This window comes from Empidonax traillii, unplaced genomic scaffold (assembly GCF_003031625.1).
Source record: "Empidonax traillii isolate 1590-97213 ecotype Southwest subspecies unplaced genomic scaffold, ASM303162v1 scaffold653:size358915, whole genome shotgun sequence".
Lineage (NCBI taxonomy): Eukaryota > Metazoa > Chordata > Aves > Passeriformes > Tyrannidae > Empidonax > Empidonax traillii.
Window position 1 is genome coordinate 245,591 of NW_020955846.1, and position 9,476 is coordinate 255,066.

Sequence of the window (9,476 nt, forward strand, 5' to 3'; positions counted from 1 at the left end):
TCACCTATGAGCGCATGTGAGAAGGACCAGCTCAGGCCCAGAGGACCCCAGAGGGGAGCAAATAGTGAGGCAGAAATGCACACTGCAGAGGCGAAGGAACTTGGTCATCTGTGGCCAGACCAGAAAGGACGGCTTGGTAAGTGAGTTGAAAAGACCCCTGGGTCGTCAGGAGGAAAGTACAAAACATGTCTGTAACCCCAAGTCTGACAGCAAGAGGAGGGGGCATCATCCAGAGCAGAGGAAGGGCGTGAGGAGACCTCGGATGGTCTTCAGAGTCTCTTTGAACTGGCTCAGAACCACAAGACCAGGGAGCAAAGGTGTCTACTTGCTCCCTAGGGACATGGCATCTGAAATGACAGCCTCAAGAAACAGCCAGGAACTACCCCATCCAGTACTGGGGCAGGGAGGCAACCATCTGAAAGGCCCCCAAAAAAATATCCCAACACCAGCAGAAATGAGGACAAACCCCTCCTAGTAGTCACAGAGAGGAGTTACAAGGGGCCTGTCAGTATTTCGGCTTGCAAGAGGGCTGTGCCCTCCTCAGCACTACCTGTCCTGTTTCTGAGGGCTCCTGTCGGATGATACTGATGCTGCATGGCATGGGCTGCAAGTGTGCACCTTCAGGTGCCCGTGGGCGCCAGCTGAGCCAGCCTGGCAGGAGACAGCTCAGACCCGAGCAGGGCCATCACACCAATGCTCAACACCCAGGGTTTTGTTGATGTGTTCGCTGCCCTGGAAGCCCTTCCCCACTGCCCCGCTCATGACAGTGTGGCTCCCCAGGATGCAGTTTGAGGGGTTTGCCAGCATGACGACCTGCCAGAGCCTGGTTCAGAATCCTCACAGCTCTGTTGTCTTCCTTGGCTCGATCAAGATGGTGTTGAGCATGCCCACCTGACACTCCTGGTCTTGGAGCTTCCTTGCAGCCTGAGAAGGGCTTTGGCACCAGTTCGACCTCTGACGGCCCCTCTGCCAGTTCCTCAGCGTTAGCAGGACAGTGATGAGGACAAGCACTGCTGTCAGCACCCCGAACACCAGCACTGTCACCAGCTGGGCTTCACTCAGCCCTGAGTCCCTTTGGGTCACCACCTCCTTCACAGAGATTTTCAACAACCCTCCCCCCGGCTCTTTCTCACTGTGGTTGGCCACGCGCCGCCCCGTGACCACGGTCCTGACAGGCTCTGGCTGCGTCACCCCCGGCATCTCACTGGTGGTGCTTTTCACAGCCCCGCCGTTCTCGTGGTTTGCAGGGTGGTAGGGTGGAGACCAGGTGGGCTCGGGGACGGAGATCTCACAGGTTTTGCCAGTGAAACGGTCAGGACACAAGCAGTCATAGTCATTGATGCGGTCATAGCACTTTGCTCCATTTTTGCACGGCTGGCTGGCACAGTCGTTGATGTTGATTGTGCAGAAACGCCCTTCAAAGCCCACCTGGCATTGGCAGGAGAAGCGGTTGATGCCGTCGTGGCAGGTGGCACCGTTGGCACAGGGGCGCATCAGGCAGTCGTCCACGTCGTGCTCGCAGAGAGCCCCCACAAAGCCAGCGAGACACCGGCAGGTGAAGTTGCTGGCAAAGCCATTTTCGTCTTGACATTGCCCACCATTCTTGCATGGAGACCTATGTGGAGAGAGCAAGTATGGGTCATGGTCCTGGAGAGCAAGTGACTTCCCTCACCCCAGGGAGGTAAACACGCAGAGCTGCTTGCATGGCCGGTATGTCCAGCACCAGCTCTCTCCATGGGGGCAGCAATCTCAAGGAGAAGACTGGGTGGGAATTTCTGTCTCCTAGAGTGAGAGGCTGTGGGACCTCCTCAAAGGCTGTGACCTTGCATGGGTCCACCACCTGCCGGGGAAGGTCTTCAGAGAAATGATCTGACAAGGAAACATGCCCTCCTGATGCTCCCCAAAGGCATGACAGGTGTCAGCTCATCACACCTACAGTAGTGACGGACAGGAATCTGCTCAGATTGCAACAAAGACCTTGTCCCAGCAGGACCATGCAGTGCACACTACTAAACCAAAGCCAAAGGTGATTTTGGCTTAACTTCACTAGTGCATGGAAATCCACAGATAATGAGCCAAGCTGGGCCTCCACTTGGCAGTGTGTGACCCGAAATAAATGCTATCTGTAGTTAACACTGCAGTATCTCACCCTGCCTTCTCACAAGGCCCTGTCTTCATCTCACAATCCTTTCCGTGGAAACCTTCTGGGCACAAGCAGGAATATTCCCCATCTCGATCATAGATGCACTGAGCCCCGTTCTGGCATGGGGACTGGTGTTCGCAGATGTGTATGTCTGAGGAGAAAGGAAAAGGTGTGAATTAGGCAGAAAAGAAGGTTGATGGGGCCAGTTTAGTGCAAACACAACCCACTGGGGATGGAGAAATGGCAGAAGCTTCTCCCTCCTCCCTGCCAATGGGCACCTGGAGCAACAGAAGTGCAGTGCCTGTGTGGTCATGGAAGATGCTTTGCATGCCATCTCTCTAGCCAGTGGAGACCCCATGCTACAAAGGATTCTCTGAAGCTGGAGAAGGGGAGTCCACCACCAGCTACCTGCTGAAGGCAGGAAGCCCTGGGGGAGGCAGGGGATGCTGCTCGGAGTTCTGGCACACCATGAGAAATGCAATGAGTTCATCCACTGCTCCATCTCCTGAGGCTGGCCAGTGTCATGCTAGCTCTTGCCATGCAGCCAGGAAACAGGTGCCGGCAGCCTTCCCTCTTTTGGAAGGGAATGGTTCCAGCTGTAGCAGCCAGGTAACATCCCATCTCCCAGGCAGCCCAAGCGGCACCACCCAGGGTGGCTTCTGACTATGTTAGCTATGCTGGCTCACGTATCCATGGAGGGTGTGCTGGGCTTCTGCCCTCAGCACCGGAGGCTGAGACGTCCAACCCATGACTCACCTTTGTCACAGAACTTGCCGGCCCAGCCGCTGTGACAGATGCATTGCCAAGGCTGGTGGCACGTCCCATGGAGACAGCCCGGCATACGCACACACTCCTCACAGTACTCGCCCTCCCAGCCTGGATCACACCTGCGGGAGGACAGGGCACAGCAGCACAATAAGACCCAATCAGGGGCTGTGGAAAAGCTGGCTATGTGTCATGAAGTGCTACTGAAGACACAGCAGCACTCAGAAACTCTCCCAAAGCCCCCCATGGACCTGCTGGCTCCCTCCTCCAGGGGAGGTCAGCACTGGCACCTCATCTGTCCAAGGAAGCAAACAGACAGAGCAGGAGCACTCACCCTCTGCACACCCCCAGGGAGGGTGGGGGGCCAGAAACAGAGCTCAGCAGCTTCACTTTTACTGCCCACGTCCCTCTGCTTTCCTCCAGCCAGCCGATCTGTATACACCACTGCATAAGCTCAGCAATTCCTGCACCTCCCGCATTGCACAGCCAGTCTGACAGGCAGAGAAAAGCCCATCCCTAACCCTGAACTCCCTGAGCGAAAGCAACAAGAGGCCCCTGAGGTCCAGGTGTTTCACTACACCCATTTGCATTATAATGTTTTGTCTGAAGTGCACTGTAATCCAGCTGTGAAACCTTGCTTGCCATGGCTCGTGAACAGAATAGACTTATTAGCCAGCTCACAAGGGCAGTACAGTGCTAAAACCTACACACAATGAGCCTTCTGGTCCCAGAAGGGTAGGGCAGTGGCAGTGGCTAAGTAAAGCCAAGCTTTACTTAGCTCCAGTGGCAGGCATCCCTCAGACCTGCCAGCTCTAAGGGGGAAAGCAAGTGATAACAAGATTAAAGCTGAGTGGAGGTGGCACCAAGCCACAACAAAAGCTATACTCAAACCAGCATGAAATTAAACCTAACAAAAACAACACAATTTCTAGAGTAAGGAAGGGGGTTCATAATCATGGCTGTGGCTCATTTCAGTGCAGTGTGTGATGACTGCAGCTTTGTTGGGCTGGCCCAAGGCTGCACTTTCACACCTGGGCTGCCTATTGTCATTCCATGTTGCTCCAAAGAGATGAAGAATGAGGAAAACTGTTAAAAAATAAATACATATGTTAATTAGAGGGGTTTTTGATGGGAATGGAGATGATACCGTGTGCCTGATAAAGTCTGAGGAATGGCATTCATACATGGACAGCCCTGAGTCTACAGAAGGCTGTGGACAGCCCTACCCTCCAGGGAGCAGGTACTATCAACTCTTCCCCTTCTCTAAAAGGCAGATGGCCAACCTAAAAATTACCAGGGATGGGGCAAGGTAAACAGTCAAATCTCCCTGAGCCTTGACCCTGTGGGATCTGGGCACCAGCTCGAGCTGACATGCCAGGAGTCACAAATGCACTTCCGCTGCAGTAGCCCCCAGCTTGCTGGTAAACCTGTTATGAAAACATCCAGAGATCCTCACCACAGCCCAGGCTGCTGAGGGGACCCCTGATGCCCTCAGTTATGTGCATGCTGGCAGCTCTTCTCTTCCATGCCCCCAGGGAGAGCATCTCCACCTCAGCCAGTGAGGAGGCCATGCAAGCTGGCCAACCCCATGGCTGCCCTGCTGCCTGATGGCTTTCCCCATCATATCTGAGCCTGAAGGCTGCCTCCAATCACCCAGGCACAGCTGGGCTGTCCTAGGCTCCCATCTAGACAAAAAGGGCTCAACAGAACAACACTGGTCAGCATGTGGAGATGGGGACTCTGGGAACACTGGAGCAAAGGTTGGAGGGCACCAGGAAGAGGCTGAGGGATGAAAATCTCCCACTCCAGAGGGTGTCAGATAAGAAGAGAGCAGAGTCATCAATTCCAAATGTGGGTGAGTGGAGGAGGAGGCACTTCAGCTCGGGGCAGGAGTGTAGACATGAGGGACACAGCAACAGGGGAGGGAGAGCAGTTACAGTCAGGAGCCAGCAGAGAGCCAAAGACAAGCCATACCTGCACTTCCCATCCTGGTCACAGCAGCCATGGGCGAGATTACAGCGCTCACTGCAGTCATCACCTACAAAGCAGGTAATGTGGAGCTGGATTAAGCAGAGACTATAGATAACTCCAGATCTGCCCGTGGCCCTGCTGGCTCACAGTTTCTTTTTCCTTCCTAAGCACTCAGCCTGTCCTTCATCAGAGCCATGAGTGGGGGACCTTCCTTTCAATGACTGGGTACCCCACAGGAGATGAGGATTTCACATTACCCCAAGTAGTGATAACACCATCTTTATTGAGAAATGGGACTCTGCTTCAAAACTACTCATTCTCTGGTCATCTTCCCCACCCTCCCTCTGCTGCTTCCCTTAGATTTTGGGCCCTTCTGGGCAAGAGCTGGGGTTGCCAGTGCATTAAGGCAACCTGTGTAACAGGGACTCCCCCACCTGGGACCTTGGTCCCACTGTCTTGCAGCAAGTATGGTGGGAAAGCTCAGGGTCAGGTACTGCAAGGGGCACAAAGGGACTGAGGATGGAAACGAAAAGAATGGTTCCTCTTTATTTCCGAGGATGTTGCCATCCCCAGGGACAGCTACTGACACAAAACAGTCTATCTGGGGCTCCTGTCCTCCCCTAGGACCCAGCTGCCAGCACTCCCCTTCCAGCATGGGGAGGCAGGACTGGGCATCACATGGGGCTAGGTATCCAGTTCTGTTTATTTATTTAAAGGCCCCAGAGGCTGTAACTGAGCCATGGCCTCGCCGTGCCACTTCTCGTCCTCTGCTTGGTGCTGGCCTGCTTTCCTCAGCCAGGTGTCCCCTTTCATCTCCACCTTCCTCTCTCCCCCATCACTTGCTTCCATCTTGACTCCACAGGGGAGCTGTGGTTCACTCCAGCTCCATGGGCAGCAGAACTAGAGCAAATATCAGGAAGCAGGAAGTTTCTCCAGAAGTCAAGTGCAATCCCGGGCCAGGCCCAAAAGATGAACACTCTTACCTGACTGAGCTCCTCCATCCTGGACTGAGACAGGTTAAAGCCCTGTGACAAGAGGAGTGCTCAGGCTTTCCCCAAGCAGTGTTTTGTGCTGCCTAGGAAAGCAAGCAGGAGAAGAAATCCTCCATGCATGTGATTTTGCTGCAGTGAGGCAGCAGGTCCCACTGCTCAGGATAAGAGCCTCGCAAAACAAGCCACTGTGGAGCTGGAGCAGCATCCTGGGACTCATCAGCCCCAAACTTGAGTATCATCACCTTTCTTATTTGTAATCATCTCTCCTGGCAGATGGCATTGGCAATTTATTGCTTATCTGGAGCAGGGGGACAGTAAACTAATCTTTGGGAAGGGATTTTGTCTCACTGGATCCAGGATTAGCTGTTCAGTTTTGAGACCTTCTTTCCCATTGCCCTGCCTCCCCGAACAGGCTCATCAGTTCAGGAACCCATTCACGCTGAGACAGAGTAGCAGGACCTCTCCCTGCCAGTCTGCTCAGGAACTGCCACCCCCGTGGGCACCAGAGCAAGGGTCTCTAAAGTTGCCACCAGTCACCCGCCAGGTGATGGATGACTGAGCAGCATTTTCCGCTCTTCCAGGTCAAGCCAGTTCTATTTTGCATGGAAAACTGAGGAGACTTCAGCGATGCCACGGACAGGTTTGGAAAGATGCATATAAAAGAGAACGACGCATGTCTACAGAAACTCACCTTGCACAAGCTGGTGATGGGCCAAGAGGATCCAAATCAAGGACATGAGCTGGAGACAGAAGCTCCTGAGCATGGTCAGTGTGGCCCCACCGAGATGAACACCTAGAGAGAGAAAAAGAGCAAGCTCAGCAAAACCCCTTGGCTCACACTATGGCTTCACTTCACACATCACTTCCTATCTGCTACCTGGGAGTTTTGAGTTGAAACATCCAGTTTTGTACAGACTTGTCACCACACTCCTCTCTGTCCTTCTAGACTCCTTCCTCTAAGGCAGTGTTGGAGCACTAAGAATCAAAAAGCCTTTAAAAATGTATGTACAGGAGAACTGAGTGTGCATACTCAATCTCGAGTATGTAGTAGCTCGAGTTGTTACACCACACCTCGGAGCACCTGCCCCTGCTAGGTGCTGTCAAGAGAGCAGAAACCTCCAGAAATACCAGCCCAGCTATGGAGACCTTCATCTTCCCTCCTTAGATCTGGGAGGCTCCAGCTTCATGTTAAATGAGGTCCCTCCTGTACATTTTTGAATGAATAGATGGGCTGAGTCTCTTTCACAGCACCCAGGCTGCTTTTCAAATCCTACAGGAGAGCAGGGAGTCGAGTAGGATCTAGCAGATGAGCAGGCAGCCCTCCTCCATTGTCCAAGCAAGAGAGTGAAGTGACAGGCACTAGAGCTGGGCTGCAGCCTCAGGGAGGAAAGGCAAACGTGCACCTCTCACTAGGTGCAGTCCTTTTCCTCAGCTGTCCTGCAGAGAGCCCTGTCAGCCCAAGGTTCCTGCACCCATCTATTCTCTGATTGCCTCCTGCCCTCTTGAAGTAACATTAAATACTTTCCAAAAATGCTTCATTCCCTCCCAGCCTTCTGGGGTTGTTAAGGGCAGGAAATTCGAGGGTGATATCATAAATATATTACTGTAATGAGATGGGAGGGGTTAAACAGTTCTGCTAGGAGAATGGTGAAGGTATGAAGCAGATTCTATCCAGCTGCGTGGGTGTGATGAACAGGGGCCATTCCACTTTCAGCTTGGCTCTTTAGCTCGGAAGGTTGTTCTGGGTCCATAGTTGCGTGGAAGACTTCCCAGATGGGGACAGAAGTCCTCCCACCCACCTATACATACACTTGCAGAAAGTGTATTGCATTGCAGGAAGAGGTTTTGGGGTCCCTGCTAAGAGCTTCACCTGTCTAAACCATAGCTCTCAAAAGCAAGGATGTTGCTCTAAGCATCTCTCCAGCAAACAAATCATCACCCATGAAGGATGCAGCATTTTCAGAGAGGCTACAGAATGTTATTGTCACTGCCCCAGCCAAATCCCAGCACAGATCGCTGCATTCCCCCTCCCCACGGCTCCCTTGTCACCATGCTTGCAGGACCCTCCTTTGCCTCCTGCCCCTAAACACTGGGCAGTGGCAAACAGCTGCTGCATTTCAGGGGAGGGTGAAGCAATTCCTATGAAACTTATAAAATAATTTAGGGCTGAAACCAGTATCATGTTCCGTCAGGACTGCGAGGAGCATAACCTCCGACCACATGTCATCGCGAAGGCAGTTTCCCCCATAGCTCCCCATTCGAGGCGCAGCCTCTCAGGCATCCTGACATAGCCACCCCACGGGTGCTGCTCCCAGCTCCCCCCCGGAGCCGCCCCGGACTCCGGCATCCTGGGGGGCAGCTGGTGCCCAAGAGAGGTGTGAGCAGCTCCCATCGGGCAGGCCTGGCTTTGGGTGGCAGGGACACGGGCGAGGGAGGTCCCCCTGTCCCACTCCTCCGCCGGCGCCTGCCCGAGTTGGGGGCTAGCAGCACTCCAGGGGCTGCGAGGACGCCTCTGTGGTCTATTAACCTCCCCCTCAGGGGTATTAGGGATCTCCGTACGCTTGGGGGCTACCAGGGACAGTCCCAGCACGGGGGCAATCAGATCTTGTCTCTAGTCTGAGAGCTATCGGGACCACTCCAGACTGAGTGTCCGGGGGCAGGGGTGAGAACCCGGAGGATGCCGCGCCGCTGCGGCTCGCCGCCCCTGCCCCCCCTTCCCCCTCATCCCGCGCCTTTGGGACCACCCCAAGCCCCGGCGCCCCCCGCAGGGGCACGGCCGCGGGGGTGCCCTTCCCTCCACTCCACCCCACAGCCGTCCCCGGAGGGGAGGCTCCACGGAGCCCCGCCGCTCCCCCTGCGGCCGGGGCGGCGGCGGAGAAAGGGGGGCCGGCTCGGGGGGCTGCGGGTCTCTGCAGCCCCGACCCCCGCCGGTCCCCCTGCTCACCTCGGCGACGCGGCGGGTCGTGGGGCTATCGCGGGGCGCGGCGGCGGGGGGCGGCCATGCCCGGTGCGGCGGCGGCGGGGCTGAGGAGCGCGGGGCTGCGGAGGGAGCTGCCGCCGCGTGTGCCGCGCCGCTCCGCCCGCCGCCGCCGCCGCCGCCGAGCAGCCCCGGCCGCCTGCCAGCGGCTGCGTGTGCCTGCACATCCCCGCTCCCTCCCCGGGACATCCCGCCTCCCGCCGCCCCAAACCGCAGGCAGCCCCCGACCCGGCCCGCCCTGCCCGCTCACCCCTGCCCTGCTCCCGCTGCCGGGGGCGAGGGGGGGTCGCGGCACGGCCCGCCCGCCCCCCACCACCCCGGAGACTGCGCCTGCGAGGGCTCACCGGTACCGTCGCCCAAGCAAGACCCTCAGAGGATGGAGGACTGTCCCGGGCTGGCGGCCCCCCCCGCCCCCGGGACGCGGCCTTGCTGGGGAGACCCCTGCCCGGGGCTCGGGGGGGCTGCAGCGCTCGCCCCCCCGGCTTGGGTAGAGCTCGGTCCCGCTGCGGCCGGCCTCCTGTGGGGCACTCCGCCTCTCTCAGAAATAGGTGCGCGATGATCTGAGCCTTCATTTTGTTCAGATTATCTGAAAAAAATAATTGCTCAGATTATCTGAAAAATAATAATA

The 9,476-nt window shown here is 56.1% G+C and overlaps 1 protein-coding gene across 2 annotated transcripts; it reads right to left on the bottom strand.

The window, feature by feature from the left end:
* Positions 1-625: 625 nt before the first annotated feature.
* DLK2 (delta like non-canonical Notch ligand 2) lies at positions 626-9,125 on the bottom strand. 2 transcript variants are annotated; one of them, XM_027899280.1, is made up of 6 exons: positions 9,099-9,125; positions 6,563-6,664; positions 4,883-4,946; positions 2,900-3,030; positions 2,150-2,294; positions 626-1,615 (listed from the first exon to the last, which is right to left on the bottom strand). In XM_027899280.1, exons 2-6 carry the CDS (start codon positions 6,633-6,635, stop codon positions 838-840), a joined length of 1,191 nt encoding a protein of 396 aa, XP_027755081.1. In that variant the 5' UTR covers positions 6,636-6,664; positions 9,099-9,125; the 3' UTR covers positions 626-837. The 2 variants fall into 2 exon arrangements, with proteins under 2 accessions (XP_027755081.1, XP_027755079.1); XM_027899278.1 differs by lacking the exon at positions 9,099-9,125 and adding an exon at positions 8,816-8,861.
* Positions 9,126-9,476: the final 351 nt, after the last annotated feature.